Here is a 19,711-nt window from a genome sequence, read left to right as displayed (position 1 = left end):
GGACTTAGAGCTACTCCCAACCCAATCTTCTGATCCCTAGGACCCAGGGCTGTTGAGGGCCCATGCAGACAATCAGATGACTGTTAGCCCTGATCCCAAACAGTGTCAGGTCCTGTTCCAGATCTGGGGCTGTCCAGGGTTGATGCTGACAATCACCTTATTGCCCTCATGTTATGATCACCCTTTTTGCCCTCCCCCAGAGGGAATGAGAGGAACAGGAAAACAAAGCAAAGTTCTTGAGGACCAAACTTAACCAAACTTTTATTTGAACAATATAGCAATGCCCCCATTGTCAGTAAACCATTGGGGTGCAGCTCAGTTGAGTGAGGAAGCCTCACTTTCTGCTGGGAGGGCCTGGTGAGGAGGTACCAGTTATAACAGGATGCCCTCCAGGGGTGGCCATGAAGCTCCTGGAGTCCCTTCGCCCTCACCCACTCTTGTCTCTGTGGGCAGTCACCCCTTCATTTGCCCATCATGCCTTTATGTCTTTGCTTTATATAAGGGAGGCTGCCCCAGGGCTTCCCCAGTCTGCTGTCTTTCTAATGACCACCAGGTGTCTGTGGTCATTTCCTTATGGGTTCATTGCGTGGCTCCATCTTTCCCTACACCACACCCCATGCCTCTCAGATGTCATCACTCACTGATATTCTCTTTCTACACTCTCAGCCCTGCTCCAGACTGTCAGACCTTCAGGTCCCACACTCAGTCTGCCTTGGGTTCTTGGACCCCCTGGTCCCTCACTCAGCCCTTCTCTGGGCACTCAGACCCCTTGATCTCTCACTTAGCCCCTCTCTGGGCTCACTGGGCCCACATTCAGCCCCACTCTGGGCTTCTGGACCCGTTGGTCCCACTTATAGCCTCTTTCTGGGCTCTGACCCCCTAAATGGTCTCCTAGGGACCTCTGCCACCCCTTAGTCCCTTCCCAAACCTCAAAACTGCTGCTGGCTTTACTCTCCACTTTGGCATTCTGGAGTAGCAGCCATCCTGCTTAAGAGATGTTCCCTCAGCAGCCTCCAGAATTTTACTGTCTGTTCAACTCAGGGTCTGGGCTTACATCTTGTCTAAGCCCAGCCCTCTCCTAGTCAGGTGGGGCTCTCATTAGCCCCCTCCCTCCTTACCACCTGCAGGCTGCTTTTCCCGCTGCCTCTCCTTTTAAACTGCCAGACATACTAAGTGTCCTGCCACACCAGTTGCAGCCTGAGCTTCCTTCTTCTCAGGAACCAACTTCCTGCTTGACATTACTTACCTAATGCAATGAGAACATAATGTTGGACCTAAGGTCCACAACCTATCCAATAAAATAAAATATAACATAATGAACAGCCAATCAGAGAGCATGCACAAGGGTTCATTAAGTCACAGATGTTAGAGTCGGATGGGACCTCAGTAGGTCATCGAGTCCGACCCCCTGCCCTGGGCAGGAAAGAGCACTTGGGTCAGACACCCCCAGCTAGGTGCTTGTCCAATCTCCTCTTGAAGACCCCCAGGGTAGGGGAGAGCACCACCTCCCTTGGAAGCCTGTTCCAGATTCTGGCAACCCTTACTGTGAAGAAATTCTTTCTGATGTTCAACCTAAATCTGATGTCTGTCAATTTGTGGCCATTGTTCCTAGTTACTCCAGGGGGTGCCCTTGTAAACAGAACATCTCCTATTCCCTGCTGTTCCCCCCACCCCCGATGAATTTACAGGCAGCCACAAGATCACCTCTCAGCCTTCTCTTGTGAAGGCTGAAGAGATCTAGGTCTCTCAGTCTCTCCTTGTAGGGCCTTGCCTGCAGGCCTCTGACCACATGAGTAGCCTCCTCCAAACGCTCTCAATATTCTCCGCATCCCTCTTGAAGTGCGGCACCCAGAACTGGATGCAGTACTCGGAGTGTGGCCTGACCAGTGCCACATACAAGGGAAGCATGACCTCCCTGGACCTGTTCATCACGCATCTGCTAATGCATGATAAAGTGTGGTTAGCCATGTTGATCACTTCATCACATTGACAACTCATGTTCGTCTTGGAGTCACCTATGCTCCAAGATCCCTTTTTGCTGCTGTGCTACTGAGAAAGTGATCCCCCAGCCTGGAAGTGTGTTGGTGGGGTGGGGGGGTGGGGGTTGCCCAGCACTTTGCACTTGTCTTTGTTGAACTGCATCCTATTTCGTTCTGCCCATTTTTCCAACTTGTCCAGATCTGCCCGGATCCGTTCCCTACCTTCTGCTGTGTTAATTTGCCCCATAATTTGGTATCATCTGTGAACTTGGACAGGGTGCTCTCCACATCCTCGTCCAAGTCACTGATGAAGACGTTGAATAGCGCCAGTCAGAGGACCGAGCCTTGCAGGACTCCACTGCCCGCATCTTTCCAGGTCGATATTGACCCATTCACCACCACTCTCCAGGTGCGATCCCTAAGCCAATTTGCCACCCACCTGACTGTGTAATCATCTACATCACAGCCTGTCAGTTTATTTACAAGAACAGAATGAGACACCATATCAAAGGCCTTCTTAAAGTCTAGGCAGATGACATCTACCTCAACTCCTGCATCTAAGCATTTTGTAACCTGGTCAAAAAAAACAAACAAGGTTAGTCAGGCAGGATCTACCTGCAATGAATCTGTGCTGATTTCCTTTCAGCATTTTTTCCCCTGCTGGGCTCCCACAAATGTGGTCCTTAATGATTTTTTCCAGAGTTTTCCCAAGGATAGAGATGAGACTAACTGGTCTATAGTTTCCTGATTCCTCCTTCTTCCCCTTCTTGAAAATAGGGACCACATTGGCCCTTTTCCAATCCTCTGGTACCATGAGTGCTCAAACAGCCGTGCCAGCAGCTCTGCTATGACACTGGCCAATTCCTTCAGCACCCTTGGATGAAGTTCATCTTGGCCCGCTGATTTGAACACATCCAGCCCCTCCAAGTGCCCCTTCACAAAGTCTGCGCTAACAGTTGGTGGACTGGTGTCCCTCCTGTGTCTATGTATGGTCCAATTGGGAGATTTGTCTTGGTCTGTGTCTAGGAATACAGATGCAAAGAACTCATTGAAGAGCTCATCTTTGTCCCCTGTCTCTGTCACCAATTGCTCTAGTTTGCCCTGTAGGGGTCCTATGCTACCCTGCACCTTCCTTTTGCTTCCTATATACCTGAAAAAAGATTTTTTGTTGTCCTTAATTTTTGCCGCCCCCCTAAGTTCTAATCCTGCTTTGGCCTTCCTAACTGATTCCCTGAAAGTGCAAACCAGGGAGGTATACTCCTCCTTGGTAGCTACCACCTGTTTCCACGGTCTGTGTACCTCTTTTTTGCTCTTAGGCTTTCCTGGACTTCCCTATTCAGCCAAGATGACTTCTTGGCCCCTTTGCCCCTTTTTATGTTCAATGGGATTGTCTCCTTCTGAGCCCGTAGGCTCACTCCCTTGAGGAACGAACCCCCCCCCCCTTCCTGGACCCCCATTTCACCAATGCTCTTGAGCTTTATGAAATAGTTTCTTCTTAGTTAGCCTCACTAACTAATCTCCTGAGCACACTGAAGTTAGCCTTTCTGAAGTCTAGCACTTCAGCCCTGCTGGTTAGTTTACCCACCCTTCACCGGATAGTGAATTCAATCAATTGGTGGTCACTATCCCCTAGGTTACCTTGTACCTGCAGATTCCCCACCAGGTCATCACTGTAGCTAACACCAAGTCCAGCAAGGCGTTTCCCCTTATGGGATTGTATACCTCCTGCATTGGGTGGAGGTCGTGTATGCAGGTTAAGAACCTACATAAGCAGTTAGATTTGGCCCACTGCTTCTCCCAGCAGATGTCAGGGTAGTTTAGGTCATCCATGACAACCATATCTCTTGACCATATAGTCTCTGAGAGCTGTCTGGAGAATTCTAGGTCCAGCTCATCCTCCTGGTGTGGCGGTCTATAGTAGACCCCCACTACCAAGTCCCTTTCCCCCCAACCCCTTGTACCTAACCCTCGGTACCTCAGTTTGCCCCTGCTCTGATCCCGTCTTGATTATGGAGGATGTATGTTGTTCCTTAACATAGAGAGCAACCCCTGCTTTTTCCCCCCGCTTTTTCCCCCCTCTATTCCATCTGTACGACTGGTAACCCTCAATGCCTACTGCCCAATCGTGAGTAGGGTTAGTTTACATGCCCAGACTATCCATACCCCTCCCCTCCCCAGGAGGTGAGAAGGACACTTATGTGACCTATTTAACTAACAGAATGCACAATACAACCTAGGATGTAACTTAAGACAGACAGATACAGAGCACTGCCCTAGAGGCTTATACGCACACACACAGGGGCCTTTTCCTGGGCCCAAGAGCATCTCAGGTGCAGCCTGCCAGGAGGGTCTCCTGACACCTTACACCCATCAACCCCAAACAGCCCCAGTCCAGTCTGGTTTTGGATCTGAGGCTGTCTTCAGCTAATGTCAACAATCAATTGATTGTTGTATTGGTGGGACAGCCCCATCTGGAACACAACACATGCCATACAATATTTACATACAACAAATTTAAGATGCCACATAAACCAGCCACAAAATGCTCTACATTACATGTGGAGCACCTTTGTGGCTGGTTTGCCATTTTATGGTGCTATAAGTTGGCTGAACATATGGAATGTTGTGATTTATGGCACAGTTAATATGTTAACACGCCATAATGCCTGCCAATGTTTGGCCTAGGCCCAAAAATATAGTCAGACAAAAGAAGACTGGAAAGCCATGAGTTCTAGTTGACCTCCTCTGGTGGACTTTAAACTAAGCTCATCGGGGGATAGGGATCCACAGGAGCAAGAGATAACTCAACCAGGTGTAGGACCTGCCTAGGTAAGAGCTCAGGTATATACCAAGGGGCCAGCTGTCTCTCAGGAAGGGGGGGTGCCCAGGGCTCCCACAGGGGGGTTAAGGTGTCTCTTCACTAATGCAAGAAGCATGGGGAACAAGTAGGAGGAGCTTTCTCTCCTGCTTGCAAGTAGTAAAATCGACCTGGTTGGCTTAGTGGAGACATGGTGGGATGAAACTTTTGACTAGGCAGTAGACATAGAGGGCTATAGGTTGTTTAGAAGAGATAGGAAGGGAAAAAAAGGTGTGGGGGGGTTGTGCTCTATGTTAGGGAACAGTATACCAGTTCCACCTTCCAAGTGGGACCAGAGGAAGGTTTAACTGAGACCCTGTGGGTCAAACTTCAAGAAGGGCAGGGGGAAAGGGATCTGGTGGTAGGGGTTTACTACAGGTCACCACATCAGTAGGAAAAGCTGGATCTGGAATTCTCCAGGCAGCTGGGGGAGGCCATGCATGCAAAGGATGTTGTGCTCATGGGTGATATAAATTACCCTGACATCAACTGGGAGGAGCAGTCAGCCAGGTCTAGCCACTCACGAAGGTTCCTGACGTGTGTACAGGACCTACACCTCGTGCAGGAGGTACTCGTCCCCACTAGGCAAAACGCCATACTGGATCTGGTGTTAGCCTCTAGGGACAACCTGGTGGGGGAGGTGCTAGTACAAGGGAGGCTAGGGGACAGTGATCACGAAATGATTCAGTTTGCTATTCAGAGAAAGGTGGGGAGGGTAACTAGCACAGTGCAAATGCTTGACTTTAGGAAAGCCAACTTTGATGTGCTCAGGGCAGTAGTCAGGGAGGCACTCGGAGCCTAGAGAGTAGCTAATATGGGGGTCCAGGAAAGGTGGTCCTTCCTCAAGGGGCTATCCTTGGGGCGCAGCAGGACGCAATTCCTCTATGCAGGAAAGCGGGAAAAGGGTCCAAGAAACCTTCATGGCTGAGCATGGATATCCAGGCTGGCCTGAAGGCAAAGAAAAAAGCGTACTGGCAGTGGAAGCAGGGGGCAGGGACAAAGGAGGAGTATACCTCCCTGACCCGAGCTTGTAGGGATTTGGTGAGGAAGGCTAAAGCAGCACTGGAGCTTAGATTAGCTTCTGGGATTAAGGATAACAAAAAGTCCTTTTTATCATAGAATCATAGAATCAGTGAGTCGGAAGGGACCTAGACAGATCATCGACTCTGACCCCCTGCCATGGGCAGGAAGGAGCACTGGGGGTGGCAGGGGTCATAAGACCCCAGCCAGGTGCCTGTCCAGTCTCCTCTTGAAGATCTCCAGGGAAGGTGAGAGCACCACTTCTCTGGGAAGCCTATTCCAGGCTCTGGCCACTCTTACAGTGAAGTAGTTCTTCCTAATATCTAACCTAAAAGTATAGGTATATAGGTAGCAAGAAGAAGTGCCGGGGTAACACTGGACCCCTACGGGGCAGGGCAGGGCAGGGCAGGGCAGGGCAGGGCAGGGCAGTTGGTGACGGACGCGCGAGAGAAGGCACAACTCTTCAACAAGTTCTTTGCCTCCGTGTTCCTGTCCGCTGACAATGGGGTGCTCTCAGCGTAGAGAGGCCCAGGAAGGATGCAAGTCCCCCGACTGTTAGTTCAGACCTAGTTAAGGACTACCTGGAGGGCTTAGATGTGTCCAAGTCAGTGGGCCTGGATGACCTTCATCCGGGAGTGCTGAGGAAATTGGCTGGTGTCATTGCAGAGCCATTGGCATGGCTGTTCGAGGACACCTGATGCTCAGGCCAAGTCCTTGAGGACTGGAAAAGGGCCAATGTGGTCCCTATTTTCAAGAAGGGGAGGAAGGAAGAGCCTGGCAACTACAGGCCAGTCAGCCTCACTTCTATCCTGGGGAAGGTCTTTGAAAAAATTATCAAGGCCCACATTTGTGAGAGCCCTGCAGGGGAAGAGATGTTGAGGGGCAACCAGCATGGGTTCGTGCAAGGCCGATCCTGCCTGACTAACCTGGTCTCTTTCTATGACCAGGTAACAAAGAGCTTAGATGGGAAGGAGGAAGTCGATGTCATCTTCTTGGACTTCCAGAAGGCCTTCGACACAGTGTCCCACCCAACTCTGGTGGGCAAGCTGAGGGGCTGCGGCATTGGTGAATGCACGGTCACATAGGTGGCAAACTGGTTCCAGGGGCGAACCCGGAGGGTGGTGGTGGACGGGTTGATGTCGACCCGGGAGGGTGTGGGCAGCGGAGTCCCCCAGGCTCAGTCCTTGGGCCGGTGCTGTTCAACATCTTCATTAGCGACCTGGACGAGGGGGTGGAGAGCACCCTGTTCAAGTTCGCTGATGACACCAAGCTGTGGGGTGAAGTGAACACACCGGGAGGCAGGGACCGCATCCAGGCAGACCTGGATAGGTTGGAGAAGTGGGCAGATCTGAACAGGATGCGGTTCAACAAGGACAAGTGCAGGGTGCTGCACCTGGGGAGAGGGAACCAGCATTATGGTTATAGGTTAGGGGCTGCCCCTCTCAGCAGCACAGAGGCAGAGAGGGATCTTGGAGTCAGGATTGACTCCAGGATGAATATGAGTCACCAATGTGACGAAGCAAATAGGCAGAGCCAACTGCACCCTATCATACATCAACGGGGGCATCACTAACAGGTCCAGAGAGGTCTTGCTCCCCCTCTACGCGGCGCTGGTCAGGCCGCAGCTGGAGTCCTGTGTCCAGGTCCAGATGCCACACTTCAGAAAGGACGTGGAGAATGTGGAGAGGGTCCAGAGGAGGCCACTCGTATGGCTGAGGGCCTCCATGGCCAGCCCTATGAGGAGAGGCTGAGGGACCTGAATCTCTTCAGTCTCCGCAAGAGGGGACTGAGGGGGGATCTTGTGGCTGCCTACAACTTTATCAGGGGCCAGCAGCAGGGACTCAGGGAAAGTCTGTTCACCAGGGCCCCCCTTGGAGTCACCAGGAACAATGGCCACAAGCTGAGGGAGGAGAGGTTTAGGTTAGATATTAGGAAGAACTACTTCACTGTAAGGGTGGCCAGAGCCTGGAACAGGCTTCCCAGAGAGGTGGTGCTCTCACCTTCCCTGGAAATCTTCAAGAGGAGACTGGACAGGCACCTGGCTGGGGTCTTATGACCCCTGCCCCCCCAGTGCTCCTTCCTGCCCATGGCAGGGGGTCGGAGTCGATGATCTGTCTAGGTCCCTCCCGATGCATTGACTCTGTGATTCTATGATTCTAGATCCCTCCCAGAGAAGGTGCAAAGCTGAATGTATCTGACTTCCCGGCATCATGTTCAAACCAACATGCCACAAGTCAGGCATTACCCAGCCCCTTCTCTGAAGTCTCTTTTGAAGCTGACTGCCTGGGCAGCTACAAGAGGGAGGTATGCAGGAGATATCTGAGACCAGGAGGAACAGAAAGTATCAGAGGGTATATGGCTCAATGAGCTGGCTCTTGGCCTAGCAGGGAAGGGCCTTGGTCCTAACCTGGCCCCTCCCCATGAGACAGAAGCATCCCTCCCCCTTAGATAACATTACATGGCTAGAAGGGATGTTCGTACATAGCTGGGAACATGTACAGCCAACATGCAGCCTACTGCACACACCTAATCTGCATGCATATGTAGTCGTCTACATACTACATAGGTTTGTAGACATTTTTCCTTCCCCATTTAGCAGTATTAATAACCTCATAAAGAAATTATCCATGAGTAAAAAGCATGGCTAGAGAGGTTATATTATCCAGACAAACCACAAGGCCTTGAATACTATGTAATAATTTCAAAACAAAAATTAATACACAGAAAACAATTATCTAACAAAACCCACCGTGCATTTTTTACTTATTTCTTTAATAGCATGAACCAATTTGGCTCCATTTTGCTTAGATTCTTTCCTTCCATTATTGCCATTAGTGAACTTTTCTAATACAGCATGTTATTGTGTTATTTTTATCTTGACCTTCATTAATTATCTGCTGTTGCAGAGCCAGCAGGGGGAGCTCACTAGTTCACCCCAGCCATGTGGGATGTAGCATGTGCAACACAAGTTGCTATTTGTCATTCTATTTTCCCAAGCTTGCACTAAATTCCCTGTCTTTCTGATGCTTTTTCCTGCCACACTTCTGGGTTCTTTGTGAAGTCATTAATATGTGCCTACAGGGCACATCTAGACATGACCCCCACAGCACAGTTGTTACTGTACCACCATTTATTATGTGCTTTGCCATTACTCCACTGTCCCAGCAGTGCACAGTTATTTTTAGCAGCTACATCACCATAGTGACACGTTGTAGCAAGGTAGCTCATTGCTATTACAATGTAGCATTGGAGTCACAGTTTGTGCCCACCGATGTTACATAGCCGTAGTCATGAGCTATGTCACTGTAGTGTGTCCCTACGGTGATGTAATGTCAGATGTAGATGTGCCCACTGATCTCTAAAGTGCTTGGTGCACCCTGTGCAGAGTTGCCAAATTCCTGTAAATTTATGAATGCTCCATAAAATCAAGCCTAAAAACACGTGTCAGTAAAATCTGTAAGAAAATTATGCCATCTGTAAAAGCAAGACGCCAGCAGAGCTTCAGTCAAGTTCCCTGGTCAGAAAAAATCTGGACATAGATGGAGCACAGCATTTCCACCTGGTGTCTGAGCAGAAGCACAGCACCCTAAAGGGAGCTCTTCCCAGGGCTTTGTCAGTTGTGGGATTCTCCACAGCTTTCTGTCCCTCCTCCCAAACGATGTGCTCTTGCCTCTTCTGCATCCCCTTTGCCCGTAATATCTCATTTCTCATAGGTAGGCAATCAGTTGCCGTTCATTGGGATAGAGAAGATGGGCTGGTGAGGGTAAAGCTAGGGTGCTGAGGGGGGAAGCATGGTGTGGTGTGTTATTATGGAGTATCAGGGTCTGGGAATGAGTAGGAGATACCTGGTGGGGTGGGGGAGAATGATATAAAACCACATCAGGCACAGTTGCCACCCCCACCTTTTTTCTTTTACTGACCATCTGCAAAACTTTTTACTAGTGACTAATTATTTTTATTGTGTTAGATATTAAACCCTTAAATTTGAATGCAGGGTCTGGTGAAGGGTTACATTTACATTATGTAAAACACATGTTGGTAAAAAAGTTTGACTGTTAGTAAAAACCTTGTAGATTGTCAGTAAAACATCTTACATTGGGTTGGCAACCCTGACCTTGTCCAACAGAATTGTCACATTGGTGACATTCAGCCTGACTTAGGATGCCTCCTGGCTTCCATCCTTGTTAATGTTTTTCAGTGTTATGTGTCATGGTCTGTGAACATTAGTTCCATATGGGTGTCATTGTCCAGGGCTAGACCATTTGTCCCTCAGCATGCTGCCATCTTGTGCACAGTAAGCCACTACATTATGGATACCCAAATTAATAACATCAATTTCTTGAGCTGAAGGAAAAAAAGAACCAGCATGAGATTTGCAAAGGAATTAAGGTGCCTGAAATGGGATGTAAGCGCCTGAATGAGCTCCACCGAAAACCTTGCCTAACTTGTGTAGGCACTTGAGATCCTGCAGGCTCCTACATTTGCTGGCAAACTGACCTTAGGCACCTAAAATTCTGCTATGACACAGGCCAGAGGTACCATTATCTTGGCTGAGCTGAGTCTCTAGATATCAGTATCTGAGCTCAGGTCATTTGTGATTTACAAAGTAAGGGTATTTATACATGTGCTTCAGGAGTAGGGGCTGGTGGAGGTGGTTTAATTAGAGCAGCTCTGAGAGCCACTGTCAGCAAAGCACCCAGAGTGTCACCTGTATCAGTGTCCCTGCACTCAAAAATGGTGGCGGGGGCACTTTAACTAAAATTTGTCGATCAAGCTTTAGTTAAAGTGCTCCTGCTGCTATTTTTCAGCATGGGGACGCTGATACACATGCTACTGGAGTCTGCTGGAGTGCAGTAATTACCACGCTTCAGCAGACTTGATTAATCAAGTCTGCTCCAAAGCGCCTATACACATGCTGCCTTGCTGCATGTGTATAGGCGCCATAAGTGGCTCTGTGCATTGGTTCCCTGGCAGACCCAGATAAGCAGGTATTCTCCATGCACACATAACATTGACTGACAGCTTGGAGTGCAGCACCCAGAGTCACTATTATTGGGAAACAGTGGTGGCAGTTCCCACCTTTTACACAATGGCCTAATAGTGCTCACTCAAGAAGTGGGACACCTGGACTCAAGGCCTTCTTCAGCCTCGGGGGGCTTATCCCCAACATCCCTGCCAAATGCCTAACAGCAGGCTAAGGCCTACGTTGTGCTGAGGTCACCCTCACTCCTTCCTGTTGAAGCTGGCCTGCTCTATACATTGATTCAATTTTATCCCTGTCCCAAGGACTGATTATGTGTTTTATCAGATGTATAATGTTGCCCTCAGCCCAGCCTCATCCATAATCTTGGCTTGGGTATGTCTGGAGGTTCCTGGCCCGAGGGTCTTGCCCCTCTACTCAGGGTCAGACCAGTGCCATATTTGGGGTCAAGAATAAATTTTACTTCATGGTCAGATTGGCATGCACTGTGTGGGGTTTTGCTGCTTTCTGTAGTGGGGGACAGAGAGCGTGGCCCCCTCCCTGGGATCTCTTGAGCATATTTTAACAACCTTTTATAGAAGCAAGACATTGGCTGATGTGGTCCCCCTCTTTACCTGTGGCAGGTTTGGGGGTTATGTCCTGTGTCGTGTCAGGGTTAATGGTAGTTTTCCAAAGAGTTTAGATGATGGATTGTACAAGGTGGCTTGGATAAGGGGTTGGACTAGATGACCTCTGGAGGTCCCTTCCAACCCTATTTCTCTATGATTTCTATGATTTCCCTGGGACATAGGAGATGCCTGTTTGGATTCCTTCAGGCTGGGGAGAATATGGACTCTAGGTCTCACTTTCATGATGAAAACTTTAACCATTAAGTTATTTGGCAAAATGGATCACAACTTAGATGTGCGAGTCTAAGAGGCAGTTTCACACAAGTGCCTAACACTCTGCAGGGAGGTGCTGAGAAGCACCCAAAAGCCATCTAAAGTCTGAGAAAGAGGTGAGATTTCAACACACTCCTCTCTTCAATGCTTCCTTTTGGCTGACAGAGGCATCTCCCTGCTTAGTGCACAGAGTTGTGAAACTTTATTCTAGGTGTCTAACTCTGTTTAGAACCAGTATCTACTCTTCTGCACACAGCTATGTACCACGCTACCAGCCGTTGTACAGTATTTTGAGTGGTGGTGGTGCTCCTAATTTAAAAGGGAGCAAGTGTTTGTCTCTTTGTCCTAAAACTGTATGCTTCCTTCCACTCCAGGCATTAAGTGAGGGATGCCTTTGCTGAGCTGTGAACCTGCTACTCTTCCTTACTATTTCTTCATTTACAATATGATATTTTGTGGATGGCCCAGTCGGGTTTCAGTCTCTGTTGTCTGCCTCTACAAATAATCCCTGGATCACAGCCGTTGCAATCCAAGTACAGGACAAGAGATGGCAGGTGGGCACAGCAAACAGCTGTGGTCAGCCAAAGAAAAGAATGAGGAATGAATGTGCCCTAAGCTCCTTTTAAATCCCTACTAAGACCCACTTCCATTCTGAGTTTCCAAAGAAATTAGTCTATTTGTGATGTGGCTTCAGGGCTACTTAAACACAGGTACTGTCTACCAAAACAAACAAGGAAAATATATTGATAGCAAATTTTCATGCCTCTTTTCTACCTTTGTCTTATAATTTTTGTAGAGTGCAAGTACTTTAGGGGACGGACTGTGTTTTCCTATGTTTGGTCAGCACCTAGCACAACGTGGGCCCAACCATGAAAATTTATACCAGTTGTGAGTGCAGGTGGGGAAGGTGTTTCGTTCCATGCCCCCCATCTCATTTCCCACTGCAGAAGATTTAGAAAGAGCAGCAGTGGGCACATCTGCACGTGAAGTTAATGTGCCACAATAAACTCCAGCGCATAGTGCGCTGGAGTTTATTGCTCCTAGGCACTGCAGGGTTTTTTGGTTTTTTTTCAAATTTTATGTATCCCAGGCCAAATTAGCCAAAATTAATTCCAAATCCAAGAGTCCAGAACCAGAAGTGAACCCACTACCAGTACACATCCTCCACCCCCATCTGGGGCCTCAGATGTTTCCCAAAACTTTGGTGGGCATCCTACTTCCAGGCCCATGCCCAGAGGCTTGGAGTTCGGATGTCTCCAAGTTTCACTTGCCCTCAGCCGTAAGGCCCCAGGAGCAGGCTAGGGAGGAGTCTCCCATTTCCGCAAAGTGGGCAGAAAGCCAAGATTAACTATGCATTACCTACACAGGTACTATCCCATGCCACCAGAGTGGTCTTTCCTGGGTTTGACCAGGAAGCCCTTGTGGTGATCACAGTATTTCCCCTAGGCAAGCATAAACTATGCTTGATCTGAGCCTTCAAGAGGCCGTGAAGACCACTATGTGTAATCTTAGCCTAAGAAAGGCCAAGACGTGCACCTGGGATTGCAGCATGTCGAGCCAGGTCGGAGCAGCCCCAGCTGACAGGGCGTCTGGGGGGTCAGCCTGCCAGCCCCGGCTTGCTCCGACTGGGCTCAGCGCGCTGCAGAGGGGCTGGCTGGGGCACGAGGGTGATGGGGACAGAGTTAGCCTGCAGGCAGCCCCCGCACTGAAGCACCCTCGTGCCCCAGCCAGCTCCATCAGCGTCTACGTGTGCACCGCTGCACGCTGAAGAACGCAGCCGTAGGACAATACTTGTTTTTATGAGTACTAACCTACTGCCGAGTTATTTAATTGACTGTGGCCTAATAGGGCTGCACGTGTAGATGCCAAGACTTGACCGAGGAGCTAATGAGGCAGCTCTGCAGTAAACGTCTTGTGTAGACGCTCCCACAGAGGCCAGAATTTTCAGACCCACGTGTATAAAATCAGGCAATTGATTCAATGAAGAGAAATCTAAATCAAAGCAATCTGATTTCCAGCAATGCTGCAATTGTGTTCTGCAACTGTCTGGCATCCCTTGATTTAACAGTCTAACTTAAGTATCCAAACTTCCCTGCCTACATATGGCTCTAAAAACCAGAAATGAGGGCACAGGGAGGCGGGCCCGCGACTTGCACCTAGTATTCCCGCCTGGATACGGGGTGTAGGCGAGCCCCCAAACCAGTGGGACTGGGAGGGAGGAGACTACCCTGGTTATAGCTTATGGACTTCTTGAAACACGGTTTCGAGCCTGGCAGGTCAATAGTGGACAGGACGGGAGGTGCCGCGGCCGGCTGGACGTCCTTGGACACGAGGGTGACTTGCGTGGGGAGCTGCTGGTGTGGAGCAAGTGGGTGGAAACCCTGGGGCTGGGCTTCTCGGCCTCTCCTGGGCCAAGACGGAGCGCAGGAGGAAGCAGCTGAAGTCCCGGCCCGGAGAGCCTGGGCTGGCGGGTGGCGGCTGCCTGTGGCTCCTGTCGCTCCCGAGTCCCGCGGCTTGGGGCGGCGGCGAAGCCCCCGGGGCGGCTGCAGGGACGGGCCCGCACCACCCACCCGGCTGCGCCATCCACGTGATTTGACCCAAAACACGAAACCTACCATTACTTTTTTTAACAGCCCCCGGGGCGGCGGGGCGGGGCGGGGCCGAGGGGCGGGGCCAGGCGGCGGCGCTAGAAAAGCGGCGGGAGCGGAGGCGGCGCGGCCGTGGCGGCCATGGCCTGGGACTGCGGCTGGGGCTGCGTCGTGGCCCCGCTGCTGGGCGCCGCCGCGCTGCTGTGGCTGGCGCTGCGCTGGCTGCGGGCCGACGGCGACCTGACCCTGCTGTGGGCCGACTGGCGGGGCCGGCGCCCAGGTAACGCGGCCCGGGGGCGGCCCCCCGCGCTTCTCCTCACGGCTGCCCGAGGGGTGCCCGCAGCGCCTGTGGGGCCTCTCACCCCTGGGTGCTGAGCCGTCGCCCCCTTGTGGGGTCCCAAACCCCTGCCCCCCATACATGGTGCCCCCCGGGGTGCTGAGCCCGGCCCCCCCGTGTCCCATGCCTGCTGTTCCTAACCCGAGCGCGTGCAGGGTTTAACCACGAGGCTGTCTGCCACATCCGCCCCAAAGCGTTTTTTCCTCCTCCTCTGCTTTGCGGCCTCCACGTTGGGCTGCCAGGGGCCCCATCCCATCACCGCTGTGGCGCCCTGGAGCCCGGGCTGCTTTTGCGTCCGAACGGGAGCGTGCTGCGCCTTCAGGCTAGGTGCAGACGTTCAAAAAGCCCATGGTGGAATCGGTCTCAGTTGCGCCGTTTTCTGTAAGCAGCGTAATTTAGGCAGTGAACGCATCGTGCATTTATCTGTGGGGGTGGGTTCTGCCATGTCTAGACCAGTCTGTGCGCCACTTGTGTGTGGCGGGTACAGACTGGCTTCCAGTCGGTGGTAGTGGTGGAAGAGTGGTGTCAGTACCTGGCCTGTGCTGGAGGCTGCCAAGGGGGAAATGGTGCTCAGACCCAGCTCGCTTTCCCGTCCCGCGTCCGCTCTCCACCCCTGTGATCTGACCCAGTTGATGGCCGTTCATATGGCAGTTGCTGCATCCCTCTCCTTGGCTGACTGCTGTTGGGGTTTCCATAGTTTTCTGTAGCTTCACAGGACCTTCATTTTCTGTCTTCCAAAGCGCGTAGGCTGTCGAAACGGCCTGTCTGCTCTTGAGGAGGTCCGACCAACATAGTCTCAGTTATTTGATTAGAAATGACTTTTTCTGCAGGCCTTTGTAGGAAGCTCTGGTATCACAAACTTGCTTTTCCAAAAAGACTCGGAAGGTAATGGGAATGCAGTCTAGTTCCTGGGGCAACAAGCTGATTACTTGAGACCTCAGTTTGGCAGACAGCTCCGCATGCTTTACAAAGGAAAGCTTGTGCTTTGCAATTATCTTAGTTGGTCTGTAAGGTGCATATCTACCCTGAGTGTGCAGAGCCCACCAAAGACAGGAGTACTACAGGGGCAGAAAATACTGCTGTTTGGCGTGTCTTGCAGGTGCATGGCCTATAAAGATAAGAGACAAGATGCCACTGGTGAGTAGAGAAGTAAAGGTCAAACTGATGATTCAGGAAGAGAATTGCAGGTGATTTAACAGTAATTTGTTTAACTTCAGGTTCGCTTTGCCTACTATTAAAGACTTCTTTAAGGATAAAGGACACGCCCCATTTCAACATGAACCAAGGTCTCTTTCCTGCTGTAAACATCCACATTAGTATGTACATCAGGCATGTTTCAGCTTTGAGGAATTTGTCCAAAGGCAAAATAATGGTCCACTCCCATAAGTGAATATTTTTGGGGGTATATAATTTAAATACCTGGATGCATGAATAATCAGGGAAACAAAAGGGGCCCGTCTTTTCGGAGCTCCTGAGACTTCTCTGGGTGTACTGATGAACAGACTCTCTGGCTCTGACAGGAGTTGCAGTGTGCAGGATCTAGGAAAACTCAAGGGGAAGGAGGAGGACCTGGGAAACTATAGACCAGTTAGCCTTACCTAGATCCTAGGCAAGCTGTTTGAGAAAATTATGCTGGCACACATCCAGGAGGGGCCAGCAGGGGACTGCATGCTTAGGGGCAACCAACATGGGTTCATCAGTGGCAGGTCCTGTCAGACCAACCTGGTGGCCTTTTATGATCGGATAACTAAATTATTAGATGCAGGGGTAGCAGTGAACATAGTCTTCCTGGATTTCTGGAAGGCTTTTGACACTGTCTCTCACCCCGTTCTCATTAAGAGACTGGGGGGCTGTGGTGTCGACACGTACCCAGTCAAATGGGTCGCCAACTGGCTGGAGGGCCGCACCCAGAGAGTGGTGGTGGATGGGTCCTTCTCAGCCTGGAAGGACGTGGGCAGTGGGGTCCCCCAGGGCTCGGTCCTTGGGCCCGCACTGTTCAACTTCTTCACTTGGATGAGGGGGTACAAAGCACCCTGTTCAAATTTGCTGATGACACTAAGATGTGGGGGGATGTGGGCACGCTAGAAGGAAGCAACAGGCTACAATCGGACCTAGACAGGTTACAGGGGTGGGTGAATGAGAATAGGATGGGATTCAACACTGACAAGTGCAAGGTGCTGCACCTGGGGAGGAACAACCAGCACCATACCTACAGGTTAGGGAACTCCCCTCTTGTCAGCACTGAGGTGGAAAAGGATCTTGGAGTCATCATTGACTCCAAGATGACCATGGGCCGGCAGTGTGGGGACACGGTCAGGAAGGCCAACTGCACCTTGTCATGTATCCATAGATGCATCTTGAGCAGGTCCAGGGAGGTGATCCTCCCCCTCTATGCGGCACTGGTCAGGCCGCAGCTGGAGGACTGCGTCCAGTTCTGGGTGCCACACTTCAAGAGGGATGTGGGCAGCATGGAGAGGGTCCAGAGGAGGCCACTTGAATGGTCAGGGGGCAGCAGGGCAGGCCCTGTGAGGAGAGGCTGCAGGACCTGAACCTGTTCAGCCTCCACAAGAGAAGGCTGAGGGGGGATCTAGTGGCCTGTTACAAACTAGTCAGAGGGGACCAGCAGGCATTGGGGGAGTCCCAGTTCCTCCGAGCACTCCCAGGAGTGACCAGGAATAACGGGCACAAGCTGGCAGAGGGGAGATTCAAGCTAGACATCAGGAGGCACTACTTCATGGTCAGGGCGGCTAGGGTTTGGAACCAACTTCCAAGAGAAGTGGTGCAGGCTCCTACCCTGGGGGTTTTTAAGAGGAGCTTAGATGAACACCTTGCTGGAGTCGTTTGACCCCAGTACTCTTTCCTGCCATGGCAGGGGGTCGGACTAGATGATCTACTTGGGCCCCTTCCAACCCTAGAAACTATGAAACTAAGGTTTTTTGCACCCTACATACAACTTTGAGGCTTAACTCTAAGGCTGCAAAATGCTGTATATCTGATCTGATGTGGTATGAAAATTGACTAGAAACACTGAAGCACAAAACTTTACTTGCCTAATAACACTGATTTTTAAATTATTTTAAACGCTAGAGCGATATTGCACATACTATGCTTGTTTATCCCACTGGGGAGGTGTTTTGTGGATCTTTCTTCTATTTCAGCTGGCAGAGGCCAGGAGCCAGTTACAGCTCCCTGCTAGACAAGCCTAGCCCTTCAGTTCAAGCTGTAGCAGCTCATTCTCTTCATCCTGGGAGTCTCCAGTTCAGTCCCCAGTCTGTTGTCCCAAACGGTAGCTGTAACTAGAGGTGCACCGATACATCAGTCCATATCGTATTGGCACTGATAAAAGGAAAATTGACATTATCAGCAATTGACCTTTTTTTGGCTGATGTGGCTAATAATGTCACCGATTTTTTTTTAAATGCCTTGTGCCTCTTTTAAGCTACTAGCTCTCATTTGGTAGTATCAGTGGCTCAACTACTGACTCAAGTCTGTGTGCTTTCTTTTTGGAAAGCACACGCTCTGTTTTTGATGCTGGAAACAGTCATGTATTAGATTACATGAAGGTCTGATCTACTTAGAAATGTTCTACTAGAAAAATGTACTGTATGACGTGTATAGCCCTGTGTTTGAAATATCACACCACAGATTTAAAAAAACATTCATTTTTGTATTTCCACTAGATTTATGAAAAGCAGAACTTTTGGCTGCATGCTTCTCTCTGATATTAAGCCAGGCAACAAATGCAATGTCAACATAAAATGCATAGTTCTTCTACAGTAAAGTCCGTTCAGTAATGATGCCTGTATGTTTAAAAGGATTTGGAATGTACAAGGAAAAGCTGTGAGAAGAGATAATGGGGAAGAGGGGCAACCCCTTTTCTAGCTGGAGGGACAAGGTTTTTTTGGGGTAAATCTGATAGCTTTTATTAGACCAACTCAGATAGCTGGAAAAACTCTTCTTTGCAACCTTTTTGGGTGTAAATGCCCTTCGTCAGACTGGGGAAGCCTCTGCAGTTGATGAACACTTTTCCTGGATGAAAGAATAGTTTTGGTGGATATATTGTCACTTTCCGTGAGTAATTTGGATTACAACTCAACGTGTATAACCTATGAGAGGGGAAACCAGATGCAAGGGACAACTATGACTGTCACACTTAAGATATGACTATGCAACTTTAGAGCCATCAGGGTTGGGGTGGGTGGAGGTGTGTTGCAGTGCTGTGCCTCTGGCATTCCCCTCCTCCCCACACTGTGCAGATGCCCTTGCTTAGCAGCAGACTTCCTGGGACCCTTGAGATGGGCAGGAGGTAGAAGCCAGAGGAGGGAGGGAGAGTCCAGAGACCCCCAGGGGAAGCAGCAGTTGGAGCAGTGGGGGAATTGGTACATGGGTGGGAGCCTGTGGGCTGCAGATTGGACAGCCCTAACTAAACAGATGTACACTCCATCTTGGTCTGTAGTCTTTGAGGCATTTAGGAGCTGTTCTGCTCCTGAAGCTTGCCAGGTTGAATCACTAAAATGTGCATGGAACAGGCTATGCTGAGACCTTCGCCCAAATAGTTGTAAACTGTAGCATGTAGATATCTGTTGCCAGCTTCTTCCTTCCTATCCCTCTTTTTATCAAGGAGCCATCATCTAGCAGAAACAAGAACTTAACCCTGGGTAGTGGGAAAGACTAATGCAAAACACAGTCCAATAAACTGACTTTTAGGCTCTCTGTCCTGCTAAAAGTTCAGAAGTCTCTTTGTGCATCTCTCTCTACCCCACCTTTTGTCAAATGTTTTGCTAAAGTCAAGGAGTATCAGACACTGCTCTCTTCTCATCCATGAAGCCCATCACTTTCTCATAGGAGGAGATCAGGTAGGTCAGGCATGACTTGCTATAGATCAGGATGTCAAATTTGCCCTGGTCTGGATCCAGATGGAGGGGGGGGCTCCTCCCAGGGTGGATCCATAGGGCCAGTGGAAGAAGTGGTGATCCAGGGGACTGGTGAGGTGTCCGGTAAGGGCAGGAGCAGTGGCAGAGGTCTGGGTAACAGAGCGGGGAGAATCTGGCAGTGGTGGGGTCTCGCA

General features: G+C 50.3%; 1 protein-coding gene across 2 annotated transcripts in view; it reads left to right on the top strand.

The window, feature by feature from the left end:
- The first annotated feature begins 14,400 nt into the window (after positions 1-14,400).
- DHRS7 (dehydrogenase/reductase 7) overlaps positions 14,401-19,711 on the top strand; it is a 46,272-nt gene continuing 40,961 nt past the window's right edge. Inside the window, exon 1 of one of the 2 annotated variants that reach the window (XM_090034308.1) lies at positions 14,401-14,586. In XM_090034308.1, the coding sequence (XP_089890434.1) occupies positions 14,448-14,586 (139 nt within the window). In that variant the 5' untranslated portion in view covers positions 14,401-14,447. The remainder of the gene's footprint in view (positions 14,587-19,711) is intronic. The other variant, XM_090034310.1, reaches the window with a different exon arrangement.

This window comes from Crocodylus siamensis, chromosome 2, assembly GCF_052110815.1.
Source record: "Crocodylus siamensis isolate JL-2025a chromosome 2, ASM5211081v1, whole genome shotgun sequence".
NCBI lineage: Eukaryota > Metazoa > Chordata > Crocodylia > Crocodylidae > Crocodylus > Crocodylus siamensis.
The sequence above is the reverse complement of the archived record's forward strand: the minus strand, read 5'-3'. Positions and strand labels throughout refer to the sequence as shown.